This window comes from Pleurodeles waltl, chromosome 4_2, assembly GCF_031143425.1.
Source record: "Pleurodeles waltl isolate 20211129_DDA chromosome 4_2, aPleWal1.hap1.20221129, whole genome shotgun sequence".
NCBI classification, from domain to species: Eukaryota; Metazoa; Chordata; class Amphibia; order Caudata; family Salamandridae; genus Pleurodeles; species Pleurodeles waltl.
In genome coordinates this window covers 56,052,754-56,078,803 of record NC_090443.1, presented here as the reverse complement: position 1 = coordinate 56,078,803, position 26,050 = coordinate 56,052,754, and the positions used below count along the sequence as shown (strand labels likewise).

General features: G+C 48.6%; 1 protein-coding gene across 2 annotated transcripts in view; it reads right to left on the bottom strand.

Moving 5' to 3' along the window:
• The window catches only part of MCRS1 (microspherule protein 1), a 202,022-nt gene that overhangs the window by 6,544 nt on the left and 169,428 nt on the right, over window positions 1-26,050 (bottom strand). For both annotated transcript variants that reach the window (XM_069230637.1, XM_069230638.1), the window contains 4 exons: window positions 5,606-5,698; window positions 4,674-4,756; window positions 2,094-2,181; window positions 1,381-1,508 (listed from right to left, as the gene is read on the bottom strand). In XM_069230637.1, the coding sequence (XP_069086738.1) occupies window positions 1,381-1,508; window positions 2,094-2,181; window positions 4,674-4,756; window positions 5,606-5,698 (392 nt within the window). The remainder of the gene's footprint in view (window positions 1-1,380; window positions 1,509-2,093; window positions 2,182-4,673; window positions 4,757-5,605; window positions 5,699-26,050) is intronic.

Here is a 26,050-nt window from a genome sequence, read left to right as displayed (position 1 = left end):
TCTAGTTTCTAGGTTCAGGGAGAGCCCTTAAATACTAAATTTAAGGGCGTGTTTAGGTCTGGGGGGTTAGTAGCCAATGGCTACTAGCCCTGAGGGTGAGTACACCCTCTTTGTGCCTCCTCCCAAGGGGAGGGGGTCACATCCCTAATCCTATTGGGGGAATCCTCCATCTGCAAGATGGAGGATTTCTAAAAGTTAGAGTCACCTCAGCTCAGGACACCTTAGGGGCTGTCCTGACTGGCCAATGACTCCTTGTTATTCTCATTATTTTCTCCGGCCTTGCCGCCAAAAGTGGGGGCCGGGGCCGGAGGGGGCGGGCAACTCCACTAGCTGGAGTGTCCTGCAGTGCTGTGACAAAGGGGTGAGCCTTTGAGGCTCACCGCCAGGTGTTACAGCTCCTGCCTGGGGGAGGTGTTAGCATCTCCACCCAGTGCAGGCTTTGTTACTGGCCTCAGAGTGACAAAGGCACTCTCCCCATGGGGCCAGCAACATGTCTCTAGTGTGGCAGGCTGCTGGAACCATTCAGCCTACACAGATAGTCGGTTAAGTTTCAGGGGGCACCTCTAAGGTGCCCTCTGTGGTGTATTTTACAATAAAATGTACACTGGCATCAGTGTGCATTTATTGTGCTGAGAAGTTTGATACCAAACTTCCCAGTTTTCAGTGTAGCCATTATGGTGCTGTGGAGTTCGTGTAAAACAGACTCCCAGACCATATACTCTTATGGCTACTCTGCACTTACAATGTCTAAGGTTTTGCTTAGACACTGTAGGGGCACAGTGCTCATGCACTGGTACCCTCACCTATGGTATAGTGCACCCTGCCTTAGGGCTGTAAGGCCTGCTAGAGGGGTGTCTGACCTATACTGCATAGGCAGTGAGAGGCTGGCATGGCACCCTGAGGGGAGTGCCATGTCGACTTACTCATTTTGTTCTCACTAGCACACACAAGCTGGTAAGCAGTGTGTCTGTGCTGAGTGAGGGGTCTCTTAGGGTGGCATAATACATGCTGCAGCCCTTAGAGACCTTCCCTGGCATCAGGGCCCTTGGTACCAGAGGTACCAGTTACAAGGGACTTATCTGGATGCCAGGGTGTGCCAATTGTGGAATCAAAAGTACAGGTTAGGGAAAGAACACTGGTGCTGGGGCCTGGTTAGCAGGCCTCAGCACACTTTCAATTCAAAACATAGCATCAGCAAAGGCAAAAAGTCAGGGGGTAACCATGCCAAGGAGGCATTTCCTTACACCATTGCAGGAAGAAACAAAGCTGAAGGAGAAGACAAGAATCAGAGCCAAACACTGAATGAAGAGATTGGAAGGAGGGTGGCACAGTGATGCGAGACAGGAAGCAGAGAAAGGCATACTTAATATTTTTTCTTACCTCCACCACAGAGTTATTGTTCAGCTTCCACTTGCTTCCAGACAAAACAGGTCGGCCATCAATATAAATGGGCCTACGCCCCTCATTGGCAATGAAGAAGTCTCCATTGTTTTTAAGCTTAATGACACCTGTAATACAGACAATAGCAGAGGGGTGTCAATCCATCCCACACTACAAAATGTTGATAGAGGCTTCTCTGTACAACTCTACAAAGTCAAGAAGAAATCCCTCCTCAAGCCAGTTTGAGGAGAAGGTTGTTTTCTATTAAAAGGTACTCATCCTTACAAAGTTTATGAGGAGAAGGGGACATTCACTAAGCAGGAAACAAACAGGTACCCTGATGCTGAGGGATGTGTGTTGTCCTAGCAGACAATAAAGTCCCCCTGCACAACGCTCCTACGGATTACAAGTTGTTTGCTTAGCAGACTTTCATGCCAAGGCTGAGTAATATCAGAAGATATTATTATTAACTATGCTGGCATTAGACAGCAAAATACTGTTCAAAAAGTAGAAAGTTACACAACTTCATCCAAAACCTAAAAAATGGTTTGATGAATTGTACACATACATATTGTAAGTTTGAGAAGTCCTGTGAACGGACTTCATAACAGCACATTCATGCTAACTCCTTGACAGTGGCCAGGTTTATGGAATTCAAGAAGGGCTATAAAGGGAGAAGAAGGATATTAAGGCAGAGGGTTTTGTCATCTAACCTTGTTTCCTTGAAATCTTCCAGGCAGGACCCTCTAAGGACAAATCAACATCAATCTGATTATCTTTGGTTGCTCTCCCCAAAGTGATCTGTTGATGGAAAGGAGGAGACTGTTAAGGAGAGAAAGGGGTCAGAGGATAATAAAGAACAGCAGACAGATATATGGATTAGAGAGGTAGAAAGATATTGAGAAGAAAAGAGCACAAGGCAAAAGAAATGAAAATACAAGCAGAAAGAAGGGAAAAGGAGGAGTGCACCGGGAGGAATAGAAAGTGCAATGAGAGATAATTTGGGTACAGCAAGAGAGTGAGCATCAGTCAAGGAGAGATCAAGAGTGTTTGTGAAAATAAACCAGCAGAATACGACTATTAGTAAGAAATTAATTGAAGACTACAGTGAGCGCAAGGGGATCTTTGTTTAAGAAGCGAAATAGTAACGTAGCAAAGATTTCCTACTTAGAACATTACCAAAATATTCTGGGATCTTCTTTGGCGTTTATAAACAGTAGAAACCTTCATGTACCAGCAAGACCCCAAAATCTAATATTTATGATTTTAAAGGACTATACTCATGATCTAGAACCTGGATCACAAATTATTCACTGTCTCTGGCTAAACCCTAGCAAATGAAGACACTCACTGCTCAAGTCTAGATATAACAGCAGATTCTTCATTGTAGAAGTTTAGGAAAGGCATTTGAAAAAAATCCAACAAACAAACACACTATGCCTGCAAAGGCTAGTTTATTTCAGTTTTTCACTCTGATTTTGATCCACGTGCAAATATGACTGGTGTACATCAAAACACTAACAGGAAATGAATCAGCATGGCTTTCTCTCTTTTACACACATGGCTAACACCCTTTCTCATTGCAGTGTTAACTGAGACTCGGGAAAACCTTGTTAATGTTGGCCCTGTTGAAAGTGTAGTGACAAAAGTATCCTCTGTTTGTACAAATCAAATGGGTGGAATGCACCCATCAAAACCAGCTGCACTGGTACTGAGATTTGAAGCCAAAGGTTGCTGATGCCCAGATATGGTATAAATAGAACCCTTTAAGTGGTCTGTTGATAAATATTTACATTGCCCCTTCCTAAGGAGACGAGAGCCAGCATTTGCCTGCACCTGGTTTACAGAAGGAGAAATGAGCACTCCTTACAGTGTGGAAAACAGGTTGAAATGATATGCAAAAGGAGATTGGTTAGCAAATTGTAGTTCACAGGTTTTGCATGGCCAGTGTTAGGTCTCCATTTTAGATTCATGTTTTTAACTTGACATCGCAATCTAATGGGGACTCTCCACGTTGGTTCACGATAACACAAGATTGTGCCGTTTACACGTTTTATTCCTGGTAGGCATTGTCACCTTGCAGTCTACACAGCCAGTCCAGGGATATACAATCACTACGTTTGTTTTCCTTTTCTGTGCTACTTAGAAGACGACCTGTTTTTGCTACACAAGCCATAGTGACTGTTCTGTGCCTCTGTCACAGTATGATAGGGAGAGATTTTATTATATAAACAGCATCCGGGCTTCACTCACTGAGAGGAGCACTTCACGCCAGCTGATTATGGAACCATTGTGTCTAAGATGCAGCTCAGTTACTCTTACCTACACCCTGCTAAAGAAGATAATGTGCACTTAGACAGGCTTCTGGACACCTCATAGCAAGGTATGGGGGTTTGACTATTCAAACTGATCTGGCAAGAGGGTACTCTGCTATGCTCTCTTTAGTACAGTATTAGATATAGACCAGAGTGAGCAAACATTAGTAACAATTAACATGGTTGCATTGTTCGTATTGTTTACCATTCTAACAATGCTGATTACAGTAATGTTTCACCTTTCTAATATACAAAGGCTCATGCCTTTTATGTAAGAATACAATAATTTCAATAAAAGTTTTGAAAAAACATTTTTGTATCTTTCCTTGGGCATGCACGAGTGACCAAACACAAGGGTTAGATCTGTTTCCACAGATTCCTTGGGAATCAGAGTGTAGTGTTCAAGGTTGCCGACAACATGCATTTCCCTGGTCAGGTTAGGGGTTTGGATGTGGCACTGTGAGCTAGCCGAAACAAAACGGCAATCACTGATTATATATAGTACACTAAGTCTTTGTATTCAGTCCTAATAACCTTATAGGAACCACATAACAAAGGGTGGCCCTTAAACCGGTTGTCTACCCAAAACATCTCACTCCTCCCCATTCAGCTGCCCTAGCTCTTATCAACACCTGAACATTGGAGAATCTTAAAGTCTCTCATATCCTACAGGTCTTTTCATTGAAAACCTAAAAGACTGCCTTGACTAAAGGTGCAATTGTTTTACGGGCAAAAGGCTAGTCCATTTCATGCCATATTCAGTTTTTGGCCTTGTAGTCTTATCATGAGTTTACCTGGTATTTACTGTTCTCTTGTGCATTTACTATAATAATGCCCAGTTAACTGGATTTAACATAGCTAACTCTTGTGTTTATACGCCCTGCCATGATTATAAAAAAAAGAAAATCAGGAGAGCAGACCTCTGGCAAGATTTATGACCTACTCTGAAAGACTGCTCCATCACATTCCCAGGCTTACCTCTCGAGACCTCATGAGGTAGCGCACCATGCGACCCCGCAGCACAGCCAGAGTCTGATTATCAAAGTCTGGAGAACTCATACCTGTGAGAGAGAAATAATCATCATTACAGAGCCATCAGAAAATATAAGTATTACTACACAACACAGCACTAAAGCTCCAGGGCCAAATGTCTAGATTTATCAGGTTCTATCTCAGCATGCCCAAGACGGAGCAATCCCTCTAACACAGTCACTTACAGGGCTGGGTTCTCTATACACAAGTATTACACTGGAACAGGGAATCTTCAATAGCAACCCAAACCACTCTCATCAACCCCAACAAATAGGGGCTGGAATCTCTTTTCTATTTCCTTCTAGAGTACCTCCCACGGAAAGAACCCCACCACTACCTTCCAGATAAGTTGGACTTCTTGTGACAGGGCTGCATAATCTGAGCTCCTTGTGATCGCACCCATCAATGGATGACAGCTTTGCAACTGTATCATGCTACAAATAGTTAAACTTCATGTGATAGGCCCTATCGGACTAGGGTTGCATTCCAGTCATAATAAAGCCCTCTCTTCTACTCCCTGTAAGATGAGATCTTTGGTATTGTTCTCCCAGGGGCGCAGTCCCCATTATAAAACCTGGTGGAAGTTGAGCGCCTTGTCACAGTGTACACCAGGTTCTGGACTCTGCGTGATAGTGCACCCACCTCCTCCCAAGTATGAAAGTTCTTCTGATAGTACCCCTAGGAGATGTTTCTCCCCACCCCCATGTTGGTCCCCACAAAGTGCAGGACTGTTGTGACAGATCTTCTGCACTAGATGGACTCTACCACCAGTGGAAAGGCTCCTGGTGATAAGCCCCCCTCCCCAAGGACTGGACTTCCAGTGGTATTACCTATGGGGCTTCACATTCTAATATAGCACCCCCAAGTGCTTGAATTACCTGTGATGCTGTCTACCAGGACTTGCCACTTGTGCAGCTCCTGTTCCAGCTGGCGTATTTCCCGTTTCTGTCTCCGGTCTGCTACTGTTAGTTCTGTAGAGAAAAAAATAAATAAAAAAAAGCTGATAAGAGCCAACAATGTCGGAATGCGCTCCAGGAGGGAGCGAGCAAACCTTCTGGGTCATAGTTGCATGACGGAGGTGGATCAGACCCCCTTTCCTATATTAGTGCAGAGTCACTTAATAAGCTTATCATCTTCATCTCTCTGCAGTCTTGGTGAGGTAAGTCATATCCACTGTGCTTTTCTCCTTGCCATCTTAGTGCCCACAGCAAGATATCTTGTTGCTTCTAGCAATCCCAATGACTATCAATCCTTTTGAAAAGCAGAGTTAACCCAATAACAGAGCCTGACACTGTTTCCAAATCTGCATATTTCCCTGGTTAGCAAACATACAGTTCACTACCCTCCCTTTGATTGTACTTGTGTACTGATTACATGATCTTCATTAAAGCACATTTTGGTGCCGTCTCATTCTCTCATCTTGTCCAGACTGCACATTATCCCTGATCCATGGAGGCAACAGAAAAACAGGGCATGCAATAGGAGTTATGGACATTCCGTGCCCAATCAGAAGAGGAGCAAATACAATTTCCTGTTTCCTACTGAGTTCAAAAAAGAAAGGGGAGGTGATTATTGAGTGTAAGGCGCATCCACCCTCATACATAGCTGTATGTTGTATCTCGTGGTATACGGTGCAATTACTAAGGTTACACCTTCCAATAACCCTAACCTAGTAACATAATGTTACCCCAAAGTACATATAAAGTAATCGCACACGTAAACATCCTTCGATATTCGGGAGCGTACTCGCTCGAAACAAGCTACACTATCGGCAGGAGAAAATACTAAACGGAGAATAGAGTATATTACAACTTAAAAGGATTGCATAAGTGAATTCATCGACAGATGAGAAAGAATAGGGGAACAAAGCAACAATATAGATAATTGGAGCATTTTGCAAGGGGGTCCTGATGAAATCCAGGGGTACTCCCCGGATGAAACACGTGTTGACGGACGGACAAACAATTTAGTGGACATTTTTGGAAGGATTGAAACGTGAAAGAACTCTTGAGAGAAGCTTGGATCTTCTTCTGGATTCTATATGAAGTTATGACTTTTTCGATTTGGACTATGGACATTAAGAACGTTTAACTCTGATACAATTTAGAATGTGTATGATATCATTTGCTGTAACGAATGTTAACTAATTGGATTTAATAAGATTGATTATACTTTTTCATATTAAGAAAAACTGAGTATAATTTTTTACGTGTGCGATTACTTTATATGTACCTGTTTCCTACTGGACTGAAGAATGTTTTACTATAGAGGGAATAGAAATCTGCCAGTTGCTAGAAGCAGCTCTGCAAGTGAGGCATACATGTGCATGGTGTGGGTTGTTGGCAACTTGCCTCCAAGACCTCAGTGGTCTGCAGCTTTTATCAGTGCTTGATGCAGGTCTGAAATCAACTGTGCATCAGTATAAGACAGGGAAGTGATGGTGAGAAGAATGAATGAGGGAACAGAACAGGACTGAGACACATGAAGCATGATCTCTCTTGCAACATGTGCGGCCTGCTTAAAAAAGCTGCTTGTCGGTTTCTGTTCGTCCTGGATATTGCTGATTTTATATAACAGAGCTTCAAATTTGGGGCCAGATGTAGCAAGGCCTTTGCGCCTTGAGGCGCAAAAGCCACATCGCGATGCCCATTCCCATTTTGCGAGTCAGTAACCTGGTTACCCACTCGCAAAATGGGAATGCGAGTCGCAAATAGGAAGGGGTGTTCCCCTTCCTATTCGGGAGTCGCATCGCGATGCAGAATTGCTTTGTGACCGCGAATGCGGTCGCAAACCAATTCGCAGTTACCAACATTGTCACACTGGTGGTAACCCATTCGCAAAAGGGAAGGGGTCCCCATGGGACCCCTCCCCCTTTGTGAATGGCCCTGAAAACATTTTTGCAGAGAAGGCAGTGGTCCTATTGACCACTGCCTGCTCTGAAAAAATGAAACTGATATGTTTCATTTTTTCGTTTGTAATGCATCTCGTTTTCCTTTAAGGAAAACGGGCTGCATTACAAAAAAAAAAAAAAAAAAAAAAAACTGCTTTATTTAAAAGCAGTCACAGACATGGTTGTCTGCTGTCTCCAGCAGGCCACCATCCCTGTGAGTGCTGAGACTCGCAAGGGGGTCGCAAATTGCAACCCATCTCATTAATATTAATGAGGTGGGCCTTGCGACTCGCAGATGGTGTTAGGGACACCATCCTGCATCCAGCTTTGCGACTTGCAAATTGCGAGTTGCAAAGCCGGAATTTCCTACATCTGGCCCTTGGTGAGGCCACCGACTCACCATTTTTTGGGCTAGGGTGTACACTTTCTCCATTCTTGCCCTTATGTAATCTGCCGGCAATTTACCTTTATGCCTTCTGCAATGTACTTTATGAAAAAGCTTAGAAGAGTACAACTTGTATTCTATCAGTGGGAATTTGAAAGTATTGCCTATCTGAGTCTTTTTCATTTAACATTCAACTGCAGTCTAGGGGGATCTCAGTCAAGCAGCACAAATGTTAAACATGGAACCCCTAAAAAAGACGCAGAAATGGCAATGCGAAAAGCAGCTTTGAAAATAGACTAGAAACACAATGGCTAATAACTCTGAAGGAAGATGAACAAAAATCAAGGCGTCTGTAGCAGCCCAAAGGAATAAGTTATCTTTGGTAATCCTTTTTGCAGGTAGATACTCTATCTAGCCACAGATTCCTCACCTTCTGATAATGCCCAGTTGCTAACCAGGGCCAGGAAGCTTTCACAGCAGTGTTCCTGCACACTACTGTGTGGTGCCATGAGGCTCTGTATTGACTCTGTTCCATCCCAGAAGTGGATGAGTGAGCCCCAGGGCAATCGGGGGCCTTATTTCAGATCCACTAATGCATGCTGATGTCAGTTTCTTTACTGACTCCTTCTGCAACCTTAGATGCAGAGCACAAAACAATTGGTGGTACAAGTGTGCCGACCTCAAGATTGGAAAACCGTTCTCATGGTAAAAAGAGGCCACCTCACAGAATGGGATGGTAGGAGGGCAGTGAGGAATCTGCTGTTAGATAAAGTATTCATCAGAAAGATCCTTTTTGAAGGTAAGTTAACTTGTTCTTCTGAATACTATTTCTAACTGCAGATTCTTCACCTTTAGAATAGATACCAAAGCAATAGCTTCAAAGTTGAAGAATCTATTGAATGGGCTCAGACCAGAAAGTCCTGCAGGACTGAATAGGAGAAATGTCCTTTCAGTCTGACGTGTGCACCAACTCCCTGGTAGCAGCATAGCATAGACTGACAAGCACTCAGCATGCCAAAACAGAGGTGGCAGCCTTGGCCCTGGTGGAATTGACAATATGGCCCTCATTATGACATTGGCGGTAAATCCCACTTACCGCCACGCTGACTGCTGCCAAAGTACCGTCGCCGCAGCGGATATATGTTCACAGTATTTTGACCCCTACCCCCCCACCCTCAATCCATCAGTATTCAGCCAAAAACAAGTCCGCCACACCAAAGGTCAGTGATAAACTGGCAGTATCAAAACCCACACCGTTACACCAACAGAACAACGCCCACCACATTATGACCCACGAATCACCACGGCGGACATTCAATGGCGGTAAACCATTTCTGGTACACACCACCGCGCTCAAAACACACCCACATACAAAACAACACTACACTGGCCAATTTGAATAACACACACCTGACACTATACACACACACACCACACAACTCTAAAACACACACCCACATTACCCACAACCCCTTACGAATACAAACCATTGGCACGAGACAGAAACCACGACTACAGACAAAACCAGAGCCACACACCACCTACACCTATACACCACCCACGCACCCCACATCACCCTACACACCCTCACCTAAACAACTCACACAACACCCATGGCACCACAAAGACACCCCAGATTTTCAGAGGAGGAGCTAAGGGTCATGGTGGAGGAAATCATCAGAGTAGAGCCACAGCTATTTGGAGCACAGGTGCAGCAGATATACATTTCTAGGAAGATGGAGCTATGGCAGAGGATCATGGACAGGGTCAATGCTGTGGGACAGCACCCCAGAACAAGGGACGACATCTGGAAGAGGTGGAACGACTTACGGGGGAAGGTGCGTTCCACTAAACCAACTTGCTGTACAGGGGACTGGCGGTGAACCCCCACCTCCTCTCCCACAACTAACATGGGAGGAGCAAGTCTTGGCAATCATGTATCCTGAGGGCCTGGCCGGAGTAGGAGGAGGACTGGACTCTGGTAAGTCAACTCTCTACTACTACTATTACTAATACCCCCCCACCTGCATGCCATCACATACCCCCACCCTCACTCCCATCACTTCACCATCTCCCCCACCATCACATCTCAATCATCCCAATGCCAAGCCCTGCATGCCATACCAATGCATGGACACCACTCACAGCCCTGCATGGACACTCAGCACTACAGCATGCACACTACAGAGAACTAATCATCCCACCATACACCAACGTACACAAGTGAAAGCTGCCAGGGAAAATACAAACAAAGAGGGCAACCCACCAATGCACAATGTCACACACAGAAACAATAACACAGCATTTACATCCCCACAGGTATCCCAGCCAATGTCAGCAGAGAAGAGGTGCCAGCACTATCCAGTCCCCCAACTAAAGAGGCCCACAGTGATGACAGCAACTCTAGTCACCTGGATCTGGATGACCAACCTGGCCCATCAGGGACCTCTGGACAGTCGGTTACCCAGGCCCAGTCACACACCACCACAGAGCCTCCCCCACCTGGAAACACCACCACCGCATACAGCCAGCGTACCCATACCTCTGTCCCCAGGACACGTCAATCAGCAGTGTGTCCACCACTACAGGGACGCCAGGGCACACCTCATACCCAAGACAATCAGGGACCTGGGGTCAGTGGCAGTGGGCACACGGTTCAGGGGACAGAGGCACAGGATAACTGGGAGGACTGCTATGCGCTAGGGGGACGACAGGCCCAGGGAACTGACTCTCCAGGAGGCACTTGCAGAGATCCTGGGAGCCTACCAACATTCCCAGCATACGCTGGGCCAGATCCTGGATAACGAGCAGGAGAACAGGCAGCTGCAAGAGGAACAGTACCAGGGGATCAGGGAGGACTTGCAGGCCATCAACACCACCCTGGCCTCCATAGCAGGGGTCCTAGCAGACATGGCCAACATTATGAGGGAAGCAGTCTCACAACCACGGGCCCCTGCCACTAGCCAGACATCTGAACTGCCTTCCACCTCCGCTGCCGCTAGTGTACAGGAGGCACTGCCACAGGAAAAACAGGCCCCCAGCACCCCCCCTGCAGAAGGTGAACCACCCTGCAAACGTTACCTGCAATCCAGGCAGAAGCCAGAGACTATTGCAAAGACTCCCCCCAGGAAATAAGACTCTCCTGACTGTCCCCCTTGTGTCCCACTCAGTCACCCTGTCCACCTTGAACTTCCATTGCGCCCCTTCCCATGGACAATGCACCTGTGTACTAAATAGACTGACACAATACCTTGGACTTTCCTCCATCATCACCCCATCCCAATGCACTTACCCCTCTATTTCTTAGCCCTTAAATAAACACCCTTTAAAAAAATACAAGTATGGAGTATGTCAAATTTTTGAAGTATGTATTCGTTTAACCAGGTTCAAACATTCCAGTTCAGCTGGAAAGTAATGTTCACACAGGAAAGACCTGTAGTTGGCTGCACTGATCATACCAGGAGCGATAGTGAGGCACCAACATCTGCAAAATGAATTGCCAAAGGGTACAGTGAGTGGGCATATAAGTGGGAAATAACAGCATGCCAGTGCCAAAGATAATCTAAATAATGACCTTGAAATGTGAAGTAACGCTGTCTTACCTGTGAGTCGTTGGAAGTATTGTCGTATCACTGCTGTTCTGTTGTCCACATCCTCTGCCTCCTCATACTCACTGTCAACAGGGTCCACTGCTGCCACACGGCCATCTCCAGCCTCCTCTTCCTGCAGAAAAGGCACATGGCATCTCAAGGCAAGGTTGTGCAACATGCAGCATGCCACGATTATCTGGCAGACCTTTTTGGATGAGTAGCACAGGGATCCCCCAGTTAGATGGACGCACCTGAACCTGGTCTTCAGGTCAAAGGTCCGTTCAATTATCCTTCTTGTTCGCCCATGTGCCTCGCTGTAACATTCTTCTGCCCTTGTATTGGCATTCCTCATAGGGGTCAGTAGCCATGATAGGTTGGGGTAGCCTCAGTCACCTGCAAATATCGAGGGATAACATTTAGGCACACACTATCCTATATGGCCCACACCATACCCATACACCAACATCTACTGGGAGGGAACCAGGACTCACCTATTAGCCACACCTGGTGCCTCTGTAGTTAGCCCATCACATTTGGGATGCTGCTATTCCTCAGGACAAAGGCATCATGAACCAACCCTGGATACTTAGCATTGTCACAGGAGATGCATTGGTCCGCCAAGCACACGATCAGTACACATTCACTGAATGGAAACTCTTACGATTTCTGAACACCTGTTCATTTTGCCGGGGTGTGATGAATGAAATATGAGCTCCATCAATTGCCCCAATTATATTGGGGATATGTCTCATTGCATAGAAGTCAGCTTTCACTGTGGCCAAATCTTCAACCTAGGAGAAAACAATGTAGCTGCAAATGTGTTTTATCAGGGCAGACAACACTCTGGTCAGCACTATTGAGAACATTGGCTGTGACGTTCCTGCTGCCAAGCCCACTGTCACTTGAAAGGAACCAGTTTTCAAGAAATGGAGCACAGATAGCACTTGCACAAGAGGGGGGATCCTAGTGGGTGACTGATAGCAGAAATGAGATCAGGTTCCAGTTGGGCACACAGCTATGTGACTGTGGCCCTGTCAAGTCCATAGGTGAGGATAATGTGCCTGTCTTCTATTGTTTCCAAGTCCACCAGGGGTCTGTACACAGGGGTATGTCTCCATCTCCTATCCATCCCCAGCGGTTGCAGTATAAGGGACAAAAGAGTGAGGAGCCAGTCACAAACTGAACATTGGAGCCACAACAGTACAATGGATGATGTTAATTTGTAATGGTTAAGTGGGAGTTGTCCTGTATGTCCTATTTTTAACTGTGACGCAGTTATCATCCAGGGCCTGCCGCCCCCCCTGAAATGGCGTCCGCCTGTCCTGGGTGGAGGGACAGGTGGAAGTGAGGTAATTCCGCTGGCGTTGTGGTAGGCAGTCGGGAACCGTCATGCAACTCCTCATTGGTTAACATTGGGCCCTATGGGGTACAGTGGCCAATGGTGATGTACGCCGGTGGTGACTGTATGCACTGCTGCAGACGTGACTGCAATTTCTTTCTGATCACTCACTTGCTACGTGACCTTCAGCAGGACAGGACCTACACTGCATGTGCTGCTGTGACCTGTGTCTGGAACCTATCATGGCTAGTGTAACTAGGGAAAGGGCCCCTGCCTTCACCTCGGCGGAGTTGGAGCGACTGGAGGATGGGGTCCTACTCCAGCACGGACTGCTGTATGGGCCTCCAGACCAACAGGTGAGTACACTGTAGGCACGATGCATGTGGCATGAATGCACGGAGTGGTGTGTGTGAAGGCCTCGTGTAGGGGGTGGGGAGTAGTTGGATGTCCCCTGAGCGGCATTCAGCTTGTGTGCTGGGCCATGTGTGTGTAAATGGTAATGTGAAGGGGTATGGTAGGCCATAAGTGTAACAGGCAGGACGGTCAGACTGATACCATTTCCTGTGTGTATTTCCTCTGCAGGTCAGCGCCCATCACAAGAAGGGTATATGGTGTGCCATCGCCAAGGACGTGTGGACCCTGATGGTCTACAGCAGACAGAGCACCCCTTGTCAGAAACAGTGGGAGGACCGGAGACGTTGGGCACGGAAGACGGCGGAGGCCCAGCTGGGGATGGCCTCCCAGCGAGGAAGGAGTGCCCCTCGAACCCTGACCCCCCCCTGATGGCCTGCATACTGGCAGTGGCCTATGCGGAGCTGGATGGGCGCTTGAGAGCATCACAGTAGCCACAGGGGGGGTGAGTACAGTGCCCATCATTACAACTTACGCATGGTAGGGGGGGGGGGGGGGGACCTGGGTGGGGGATGTATGTCAGTGGGTGCCCCTAGGACAGGCCTGACATTGCAGAGTAGGTCCCATGTTGGCCAGGGTTCTGAAGTGATAATCCTGCTATCTAGCTCATAGGCATCCACAACTGGTCAGGGCTGTGTAGGTCCCAGGTGTACTGCATTTTGCGGTGTGTGCCCCTCCCCATGCCTTGGTGGCTAGCATTATAACTGGTAATGCGATGCATAGTGCGTAGGGCTGTTCCCTGTGTTTGAGGGTGGTGTGTATGTCAACAGTGGTGTTGGTGCAGCCATTGACCCAGTGTATCCTTTGTCTCTCCCCACCCCTTTTTGTTTTGTCATCCTGTCCTTATGTGCATTAGCATCATCGGGTGGAGAAGCAGAGGCACCGGCGACGGAGGAAGCTGCATCCCACAGGACCCAGGAGACAGAGTCCACCGACGCCAAGGACACCAGTGTGACATAGGGTGAGGGGAGTACCATGGCGGAGACTGAAGGGGACAGTTCGGACACAGATACCTCCTCCGAGGGAAGCTCCCTGGTGGTGGCGACACCTCTGTGCCCACCCTAGCTACAGCCACCTCCCCCTGTACCAGCACCGCTCTCCCAGCAGCCCCTCATCGAGTTGCCCATGCCCGCTTGCCCAGGAGGGTGGGCATCTCCTTCGCCCCAGGCACCTCAGGCCCTGCTCCAGTTAGCCCTGCTGCCCTGAGTGAGGAGGCTATTGACCTCATGAGATTCATCTCTGTAGGGCAGTCAACCATTGTGAATGCCATCCAGGGGCTGGCAGCCCAGATGCAACAGACTAATGCATTCCTGGAGGGCATTCACACTGGCTTGGCGGCCCAGCAGAGATCAATCCAGGCTCTGGCCTCCTACCTGATAGCAGCCATTGTCCCCGTTTCCACCCACCCCCCTTCAAACTCCTCTTCCCAGTCCCATTCCCCTCAACCCCAACCTATCCCAAGCACACAGGCAGACGAGCATGCACACAAGATAACACACAAGAGTGGTGTAGGAAGTTGGCTCTGTATGCACTATTTCAAAGTAAGGAATAGTATCCACAGAGTCCAAGGGTTCCCCTTAGAGGTGAGATAGTGGCAAAAATAGATAATTCTAATGCTCTATTTTGTGGTAGTGTGGTCGAGCAGTAGGCTCATCAAAGGAGTAGTGTTAAGCATTTGTTGTACACTCACAAGCAATAAATGAGAAACACACACTCAGAGACAATTCCAGGCCAATAGGTTTTTGTATAGAAAAATATATTTTCTTAGTTTATTTTAAGAACCACAGGTTTAAGATTTACAAGTAATACTTCAAATGAAAGGTATTTCAGGTAGGTACTTTAGGAACTTTGAATTAGAAAAATACCATACACAGTTTTCACATAAATGACATATAGCGATTTTAAAACTAGACACAGTGCAATTTTCAACAGTTCCTGGGAGAGGTAAGTGTTTGTTAGTTTTTGCAGGTAAGTAAACCACCTATGGGATTCAAGATTGGGTCCAAGGTAGCCCACCGTTGGGGGTTCAGAGCAACCCCAAAGTTACCACACCAGCAGCTCAGGGCCGGTCAGGTGCAGAGGTCAAAGTGGTGCCCAAAATGCATAGGCTTCAATGGAGAAGGGGGTGCCCCGGTTCCAGTCTGCCAGCAGGTAAGTACCCGCGTCTTCGGAGGGCAGACCAGGGGGGTTTTGTAGGGCACCAGGGGGGGGGGGGGGGGGGACAAGTCCACACAGAAAGTACACCCTCAGCGGCACGGGGGCGGCCGGGTGCAGAGTGCAAACAAGCGTCGGGTTTTCAATAGAAAGCAATGGGAGACCAAGGGGTCTCTTCAGCGATGCAGGCAGGCAAGGGGGGGCTCCTCGGGGTAGCCACCATCTGGGCAAGGGAGAGGGCCACCTGGGGGTCGCTCCTGCACTGGAGGTCGGATCCTTCAGGTCCTGGGGGCTGCGGATGCAGTGCCTTTACCAGGTGTCGGGTCTTTGAAGCAGGGCAGTCGCGGTCAGGGGGAGCCTCGGGATTCCCTCTGCAGGCGTCGCTGTGGGGGCTCAGGGGGGTCAACTCTGGCTACTCACGGTCTCGCAGTCGCTGGGGAGTCCTCCCTGAAGTGATTGTTCTCCACAAGTCGAGCCGGGGGCGTCGGGTGCAGAGTGCTCACGCTTCCGGCAGGAAACGCGTGTTGTTTCGAAGTTGCTTCTTTGTTGCAAAGTTGCAGTCTTTGTGGAACAGAGCCGCTGTCCTCGGGAGTTCTTGGTCCTTCTAGATGCAGGGTAGTCCTCTGAGGCTTCAGAGGTCGCTGGACCCTGTGGAACGAGTCGCTGGAGCAGTGTCTTTAGAAGTGGGGAGACATGCCGGTAGAGCTGGGGCCAAAGCAGTTGGTGTCTCCGTCTTCTCTGCAGGTTTTTCAGCTCAGCAGTCCTTCTTCGTCTTAGGTTGCAGGAATCTGAGTTCCTAGGTTATGGGGAGCTCCTAAATACTGAATTTAGGGATGCGTTTAGGTCTGGGAGGTTAGTAGCCAATGGCTACTAGCCCTGAGGGTGGCTACACCCTCTTTGTGCCTCCTCCCTGAGGGTAGGGGGGCACATCCCTAATCCTATTGGGGGAATCCTCCATCAGCAAGATGGAGGATTTCTAAAAGTTAGAGTCACCTCAGCTCAGGACACCTAATGGGCTGTCCTGACTGGCCAGTGACGCCTCCTTGTTTTTCCTTGTTTTTCTCATTATCTCCTCCGTCCTTGCCGCCAAAAGTGGGCCCATGGCCGGAGGGGGCGGTCAACTACACTAGCTGGAGTGCCCTGGGGTGCTGTAACAAAGGGGGTGAGCCCTTGAGGCTCACCGCCAGGTGTTACAGTTCCTGCAGGGGGAGGTTATAAGCATCTCCACCCTGTACAGGCTTTGTTACTAGCCACAGAGTGGCAAAGGCACTCTCCCCATGTGGCCAGTAACATGTCTGGTGTGTGGCAGGCTGCTAAAACCAGTCAGCCTACACAGGTAGTCGATTAAGGTTTCAGGGGCACCTCTAAGGTGCCCTCTGGGGTGTATGTTAGAATAAAATGTACACTGGCATCAGTGTGGATTTATTGTGCTGAGAAGTTTGATACCAAACTTCACAGTTTTCAGTGTAGCCATTATGGTGCTGTGGAGTTCGTGCATGACAGACTCCCAGACCATATACTCTTATGGCTACCCTGCACTTACAATGTCTAAGGTTTTGCTTAGACACTGTAGGGGCATAGTGCTCATGCACTTATGTCCTCACCTATGGTATAGTGCACCCTGCCTTAGGGCTGTAAGGCCTGCTAGGGGGGTGACTTATCTATACCTGTAGGCAGTGTGAGGTTAGCATGGCACCCTGAGGGGAGTGCCATGTCGACTTAGTCTTTTTATCCCCACTAGCACACACAAGCTGGCAAGCAGTGTGTCTGTGCTGAGTGAGGGGTCCCCAGGGTGGCATAAGACATGCTGCAGCCCTTAGAGACCTTCCCTGGCATCAGGGCCCTTGGTACCAGGGGTACCAGTTACAAGGGACTTACCTGGATGCCAGGGTGTGCCAATTGTGGAAACAAAAGTACAGGGAACGAACACTGGTGCTGGGGCCTGGTTAGCAGGCCTCAGCACACTTTCAAATCAAAACTTAGCATCAGCAAAGGCAAAAAGTCAGGGGGTAACCATGCCAAGGAGGCATTTCCTTACAAGTGGCACAGGCAAACAAGCACCACACTTCATACCACAGGCACTCACACAAACACCATCCAGATGCAGACATACCAACATCCACAATTTCCACTGTCTCCTCCTCCCCTGCGTCCCTCCCAGTTGAGTCTACACTCATACCTGCATGCAGTACACACTCATCCACTACCGGCATCACCACCACACCTAGCATAACACACACCTCACTGGAAGACACCTCCACAACAGCCATGCACACGTCCCCTGTGTCCTCTCCCACTGTGTCTGTCACTCCCCCCTCGTAAGGTACACAAACGCAAGCACTCAGACACCTCACAATAGCATCCAGCCCATGCACCTGCACCCAAACACAGCAGACACCTCCTACAACAACTCCCAAACCTTCTCCCTCTTCCCACCCCAATGTCCCTAAGACATTTTTCCTCTCCGCCATCGACCTCTTCCCCCCTCCCCCTCCCCGTCCTTCACGTCTGACCAGGGTGGCAAAAACCCAGGCAAGCACCTTAGCCACCCAGTCCACGGGCCCAGTAGTCTCCACACCCACTCATAATGGGAAAGGATCCAGACTACATGTCCAGAGGTTGAAGGAGCCTGCACTAGGCAGCCTCAAGGAAAGGGTGTCTGCCCCAGCTGCGGACCCGAAGACCAAGGAGCCTGCCCCAGCTGCTGCCAGGAAGGGCAAGGTGCCAGCACCAACAGGAAGGAAGGAAGGACAAGGGGCCTGGTGCAGGGACTCAGATGGAGCCCCCACCACCAACCATGGTTGTGCAGCCGTCTGAGGCTGCAGGGGATGGGCTGGAGCTTCCCACCACCACCAGCACCAGCAGCAGTGGGCAGCCATCCGAGGTTGCAGGGGATGGGCTGGAGCTTCCCCCCCACCACCACCACCAGCAGCAGCAGCAGCAGCAGCACCACCACCGGGCAGCAATCTGAGGCTGCAGAGGATGGGCCGGAGCTTCCCCCCACTACCACCACTGAGCAGCCATCACTGCTGGCAGACGGTATGTCGTCCTGCCTCCATGGGCTGCTGTGCGGCCTGGCCCCTGCAATTCCAGTGGATATGACACCCACCTGTGAGACTGTGACCTTGCACTCCCCAAGATCAAGAGCACAGGGCACGATGCCCCCTCCAGAACCAGTGGGTAAGACACCCACCTGAGAGACTGTGGCTTTCCACTCCCCAGGACAGTGCAATGGGCATGTTGCCCCCTCCAGAGTATGTGGGCAAGTCACCCACTTGAGACTGTGGCCTTGCACTCTCCAGGACAGAGCACAGGGCATGTTACCCCCTCCAGAGCATGTGGGCAAGTCACCCACTTGAGAGACTGTGGCCTTGTACTCGCCAGGACAGAGCACAGGGCATGTTGCCCCCTCAGAGCATGTGGGTTAGTCACCCACTTGAGAGACTGTGGCCTTGCACTCCACAGGACAGAGCCTGTTGCCCCCTCCAGAACCAGTGGTCTTGTTTCATCTGCCGGCTGAGGTGCCCCCCCGTTTCCCATCCTCCTGAGGTGCCTGCCTATTTTCCAACTGATGCCCTGGCAGTGTTCTCTCCATGTTGGTGCAGGTGACAAGTGGGGCCTTGGACTTTGGCCTGTGGCCTGTGGCCCACGCACAATGATGACTGGGCAGTGTCCCTTGAACTGTACATATGTATATACCAGTTACACTGCATTTTCTCATTTCTACTGTGTTGATATTATTACACTCACTTTAGCACATTCCTGTTGTCCTTGCATTATTCCTCAGGGGTATGGGGTAAATATGTTTTATTACTGCAGCTGATTGTGTGTATGGTGTTGAGGGTGGGGGTGTGTGTTGTGTGTGTGTGTCACTCTCTTCCCACCCCCTCCCATGTTGTGCTAGGCAGCTGTACTCACCGTGCTAGTCTTCGCCGTCGTTGGTGTTCATGGTGGAGCAAAATGTAGAAAATCATTGGAAATATTTGCAGCTTGGGCTCCTTAGCGGCGTGGTTCTTCCCTGTGTGTCCAAAGGCGAGTCCTTTGACTTCTGTTCTCCGTTTCCACCAGGCTTTTGATGTCGTTGGTACTGCCCCGGAAAAGGTGGAGGTTTCCGGTCTCATAATACAGTGGGCAGAACACTGACTTCCACCTGGCTGTAGGCAGCTACCACCGTGGTGGCTGTTGTTTCCGCCCTGGCGGTCGGTGTGGTCAAGTGGCTGTCTGTGTTCTCACCGCCATGGTCATAATTTGACAGTAGATACTGCCAGCCTGTTGGCAGTATTACCGCCACTTTACCACCGACCACCAGGGTTGTAATAAGGGCTTATGTTATTCTGGAGGCTGCTAGCCAATGTGTAGCAGATCTTAATGTAAAGGACTATCCGCCTTGACAAACCTCTTTTCATGCACCACCTTCCCCTTCTTGGCGCAAGAGAACCCCCCAAAAAGCGGACTGTCCACCTGATGGTCTTTGGTGTGATCGATGTAAAAACTCAAAGCTTTTTTGGGCTCCAACCAATGAAGTCTCTACTTTTTGAACGTGTGAGGTGGGGCAATGAATATTGGGATGGTGAAGGACTGACCAACGTGAAAAGGAGTCACGGCATCCCGCAAGAAGGGCATCCTGGTTTTTAGTATCAGTTTTTCCAGGAAAAGGTAGCGCAGGATAGCGGGATGGAAAGAACCAGCTGAAGTGATTGTGACAAGTAAGACAGTCGCTAGAGTCAAAAGAAACAACAAGTAGCTGTGCACTGGCTTGAAGGGAGCACACATGAGAATAGTCAGAACCAAATTAAGGTCCCTCTGTAGCATCACAAACTATTTGTGAGGGAACATGTGTCAAATCTTACAACATGTGTTTTAAATTAAGATGGTTACTCCTTTAAATGCAAAATTGTTGAAAAAGCCATCAAATACCCCTAAAGGGTGCCAAGTGCAAGTCCTTGCTGGGCAAGAGAAACAATAAACTAACCAAGTTTGGCTTGTAATTGGTCTGTATTGTGGGCTTCACACTAGGCCACAAAGGTTGTTCCAACGTCTGGAGTAAATGGATTTTGTAAAGAAATGCCTGGCAGCAAGAATGTAATCTACACCTCCAGTGGTAGATCAAACACAGTCAACTGTCACCACTCAATCTTTAAGCATGGAGGTGGAGATTCCAGACGATCAAGTGCAGAACTGTGCCCGGATTCTGCGACAGAAGATCCTCCCACAAAGCGGTAGCCTGATCGGAAGACTGATGCTCATGCCGAGACGTTTCAGGTACCACACTCTCCTGGCCCAGTCTTGAGCCACTAAGATGACTTGGGCCCAGTTCAAATTTAAAAGTTTATTGATTAAACACATAATCACTTAAAATCATTGGATGATTAAAATTACAAGTTAAAGAAGAGCTTTATAAGGTGTGACTACAATTAATAAATGCAACCAATCTATATCTGGCATCAAGTTTCTAAGTCTGGCTGCAAAGTCCCAATTGTTGTTTTCAAATAAAACTATGAACATGACAAAGCAAATGTTCAAGGTCTGATTTTTAGGGTTCAGTACTTCAATTAATGGTTGTCTACATATGCATACACCCAATTGATTAAAAGTGGGGCGCAATAGGAACCTTTGCTCCTTTATAAGGGTAGGGCAAAAGAAGATGATGTAGATGATGTTTTTTTTTTCTTTACCCTGCTGCACAATCTGCAAGTGATGTGAGCTGGGAGCATCATCCATTCGGGAAGATTATCAAGTGTAGGTAAGTTCCCAAACCAATATCACATGCATTTCCCCTTTATGAATTTGGAGTGTCATGCTGACATATATTGTGTTTTTAATTCTGTGTAAGTGTTCACATTTCTTGACGCACTAGAGTGTTGGATCCAGTTGTTCCTGATTATTTTCAGAACTCAGGGTAGGAGAAACACGAGGCAGAAAGGCATACAGGAGTCCTATGCGCCACCCTAGCCTGAATCCATCTTGTCGGTGGTGAAAATATCCAGTTAGGGTTCTCCCCACTCTCAGAAGATGGCCTACAACTGCCATTTGCAATCTGCCAGGCATCACTGGCTGAGCTCGTCTGCTTGTTCATTTGAAGATAGCGCTTGGTGGTTCAAGATCAGGGACATGCCCTGATGCTCCAGCTAACTCCAGAGGAGCAAAGTCTCTTGGCACAGGATCATGAGAACCATCTGTTGATGGACAGCAGTAAGGCCTTCAGTGACAGTAGGATGGCCTGCGGCTCCAACAGATTTATGTGGAGTTGGGTTTCTGCTGAAGACCTGAGTCCTTTGCCCTCCAGGAATTCCAGATGACCTCCACAGCCCAGCAGGGACACAGTCAGCTCTGGGTGAAGAAGGGCTAGGGGTCTGCTTGTCAGGTTGCAATTGAGCAAGGAGAAGGGTGGGCACATGTGAATCCACAGCACTACATGCCACAAACATCTGCTTACAGAGTAAGTAACATATTTACATTGATTGCATGTGTGACTGTAGATAAACATGCTCTGCATAGACTGTAAAGCTGTCCCTCCTTAGAAGCGGTGGCTAACCTGTGGGTGTTGCTGTGATTTGAAAAAGGGTATGTAGCACTACCTGAGCGACACTGGCTTGTTGGCATGCTAAATCATCCACACAGTAGTGTTTAGTAAAGGTGTGTATTGTCGACCATGTAGCTGCCTTACAAATGTCAGCTACAGGGAAGTTTCCTAAAAAGGCAATGGTTGCTCCCTTTTCGTGAGTGGAGTGTGCTCTGGGAGAAGTAGGCAAAGATCTTTTGACCTTAATTTAGCAAATTTAAATACATTCGACTATCCATCTGGCTATGACTGATTTGGATATAGGGTTGCCTTTATGAGGTGGGGAAAAGGAGATAAAGTATAGAAAGCTGGATCTTTATATAGTATACCAAAATAGGACATACTGTGAAAAAAGTCCAGGGGTTCTCTTAGTAGTGGACATGGACTTGCTCTAGCAATCTCAAAGTCATCTCTTAGGGGGTAGTGTGGTCAAGCAGCCTTAGGCTCATCAGAAAGGAGTGATAGACACTTACCATGGGCACACAGTCAATAAATGAGACACACGACTCAATAAGGAGATCCACACTAATTTACAAAAATAACAAGTATCTTTATATTTAAGCACCATAATCAATAAGGTCAGGTAAGTACATTTTGAAAGAGAAATACTTTGAGGCTTCAAAAGTCAACACTGCACTTTTTGAAAGCGGCAATGTTATCCTATGGAAGAAAACCAAATACTGCATACAGGCACAGTACAGCAACTTATGGGACCAATCTTCTAGACTTAAGATAAGTATGGGGCGAGGTCCAAGGCAGCACCAACAGGCCGGTTGCAGAGGTTCTTTTTAGCGATGGGGGCTCAATGTTATCCTATGGGAGAAAAACATGTACTGCATTCAGACACTTCACAGCGACTTACACAACCGATCTTCTGGACTTAAGATAAGCCTGGGGCAAAATCCAAATCAGCACCAACAGGTCACCTCAGGCGGCACTGGGGCGGACGGGTGCAGAGGTGCTTTTCAGTATCAGATAGCCAATGTTAGTCAAAGGGGTTTGGTCCTTTTAAAAAGAGGCTGGGACTGGGAGGCCAGTCAGGCTGAACCACCAAGGGGGTTCAGGTCTCACGATGCTCAGGGACATGGGGAGACCTTAGGTCCTCTTCTCCACAGGCCAGGGGCGACAGGTGCAGAGGTGTCTAGAGGGGTCAGATTTTTGTTATTGGGTGCGCTCGCGGTGCAGGATGCCTGCAAACAGAGCACAGGAAGCGGTGGTGAGTCTACAGTGGGCAAGTATACGGTGGTCTTTGTCTATGGAAGGCCGGGGGACCACACTGGCACAGTTGGCCCACTTCACCTCGGGCTAGGTGGCACAGGTTAGGAGGTATTTTTTGGTGTTAGATTTTAGCGATCCAGAGTCATCTCAGGTCTCCTTGTGTGCCTGCAGGATACAGGGAAGCAGCTCTGCTGCTACACAGGAGTACCTTGGTTTTTGTTGAAGGCAGGCAGTCCTCCCAGGCTTTTGGAGACACAAAAGCTTGCAGGACGAGACGACTTTGATGCAATTTAGCGGGAACAGCAGACAAGTCAGCAGGGATGGTGCAAAGCCAGTTACATCTTCCTCAGTCTTTGCTTTTGCGGCTTTTGAGTGTCCTTCGTAGGTAAGCAGGAATCTTATTTCCTGGTGCCAGGGAATCCCCTAAATACTGACTTTAGAGGTGTTTAGGGAAGTGTAGGGTAGTAGCCAATGAGCTACTTCCCCCTGGGGTCACTATGCCTCCTACATAACCACTTCCTGTAGGAAGTGGGCATAACCCTGGACCGGAGATCCTAATTCTGCCAATACCAAGATGGCAGATTTCTAAATCTTGTTTCCACATCAGCTCACCTTAGGGGTGGGACAGACCTGAGGGGTGGACACACCTCTCTGAATACTAAATTTCCTGCCTGTCCAGGTGCCAAACGGGCCCTGGGGCAGGGTGGTCAGCATTTCTATTCTGAGGGAAGCCAAATTTGCATACCAAGGGCGGTGGGCTTCTTTGAAGCCCCCTGCATTGGATTTCAGATTTGCAGGTTGTACAAAAGTGCCTCTTTTGACATGGCCGCCCACCCAATTTTTGCCTGATTTCTGGTGTAATTTTGACTGAAAGTGCACTGGTTCATGCTAACCAGGTCTCCAGTGCCAGATCTCTTTCCCCCAAAAACGCACAGTCATATTTCCCAATTGGCAAAACCCTGAGCACCCACTGTAAGTCCATAGTAAATGTTAGTCATGGTACCTAGGGCCCATGGTACTAAGGAGGATGTCTAAGAGCTGAAGCACAAAGAATTGTGCCACCCTAAGGGACCCCCTCAAAAAGCACAACAGGCTGCCATTGCAGGGTGCGTGTTTAGGTGTAGACAAAAGATAAAAACACGACATGGCACGCAGCCTGGGTGCCATGTCCCCTTAACACAGCATGCAATATATGTAAGTCACCCCTCTAGCAGCCCTTACAGCCCTGAGTCAGGGTACAGTATATTACATGTGAGGGCATATCTGCAAGAACAGATATGCCCCTGCTATGTCTTTGTCGATTCTCCGATATAGTAAGTGACCAGGGAAGCCATTTTAAATACATTTGCTGGACAGTGGTCACTACAAGTTCCCCAGCTACATGATGGCTTCTCTGAACGTAGGGATGTTTGGTATCAAACATCTCAGATGAATACCCACTCACTAATGCCAGTGAGTGATTTATTAATAAGTGCACCAGAGGGCACCTCAGAGGTGCCCCCATAAACCTTAACAGCTACTAGTGTATTGACTGACTGGTCCTGACCAGTTAAGTCACCCTAAACATGTTTCTGGCTCCCCAAGGTGATAGCCAACGCTCTTGAGGGCCAGACACAAAAGCCTGCACTGGGTGGGGTGTCAGCTCCTCAACCAGGCACAATGTACATTCTAGGGCGAGGAGCTCCAAAGACCTAGCCCCCTTTGTAATGCGACCCAGGACTCTAGATGGTGGAGTTGACCAACCCCCTGTCCTGACCCCACTCTTGACAACAGCACAGGCAGGAAAATTAGTCAGATTGTGAAGTGTGCCCACTTCATGCCAGTCCCACCCCTAAGGTGGACGAGCTGAAGTTGACAATACTTTTTAAATTCCTCCAACTTGTTTGGAAGGAATTCGGCCGCTAGGGTTAGGTTTACGCACTTCCCAGCGGAAGTGGTCGTAAGAAGGATGTAGTCACCCTAAAGGTGGTCAGCCCATTGGCTACCACCCAGCACACTCTATAACGCCCCGAACCCTAGAACTCAGATCCTGACGACCTAAGAAGAAAAGGACACAGAGGAGTTGCACCTGCAGAAGAGGAACAGAAGAAGCAGCTGACTTGGTACAAGTCCCACCGGCCTACCTGCCGACCTCAATGGACTCAAAGTCGACTTGTCCTGCAGCTGAACCTGAAAGAAACCCAGGATTGCATGCATTCCATAAAGACACAGTCTCCCGTTAGCAGCGGATCTGCTCTGCAACAGTCTCAAGAAAGGACACTGCAGCCTTTGGAACATCAAAGAACCAACACAGGAAGTTACCTCTGCACACGACATCCATGACCTAAGATGAAACCAACCAACGGTGCCAGCACGGTTCCCCAGCTGTTTAGAGTCCGAGTCCACTCAGGTTTCACCCCTCTTGTACTCCAAGTTGCCTGCAGCCTCTGCACGCAGGACCCCTATCACGCAGCCTTATAGTGAGTGAAAACCCAACACCTCCAGCAACCGCTGGATCCCCTGACACCACCACCCTCCAACCCCCCCAGCTGGACACCTGGATGGCACCTGCAGCCCTTGACACACAGGACCCCCCCTGAGCCAGAATGCTCCTGGACGAAGAAACCCGACGCTTAAGGACACCACTGCATACGTAACCCCTGGGCCCTGGAGAAAAGGCCCAAAGGTGCACCTACGTCCGCGAGCACCCAAGTCTACCTACATGTTTGTTGTCTTCGACTGGCTTCCTAGCCAGAGCCTGCTGCTGTCTTCACGAGGACCAACTCCCATAGGAA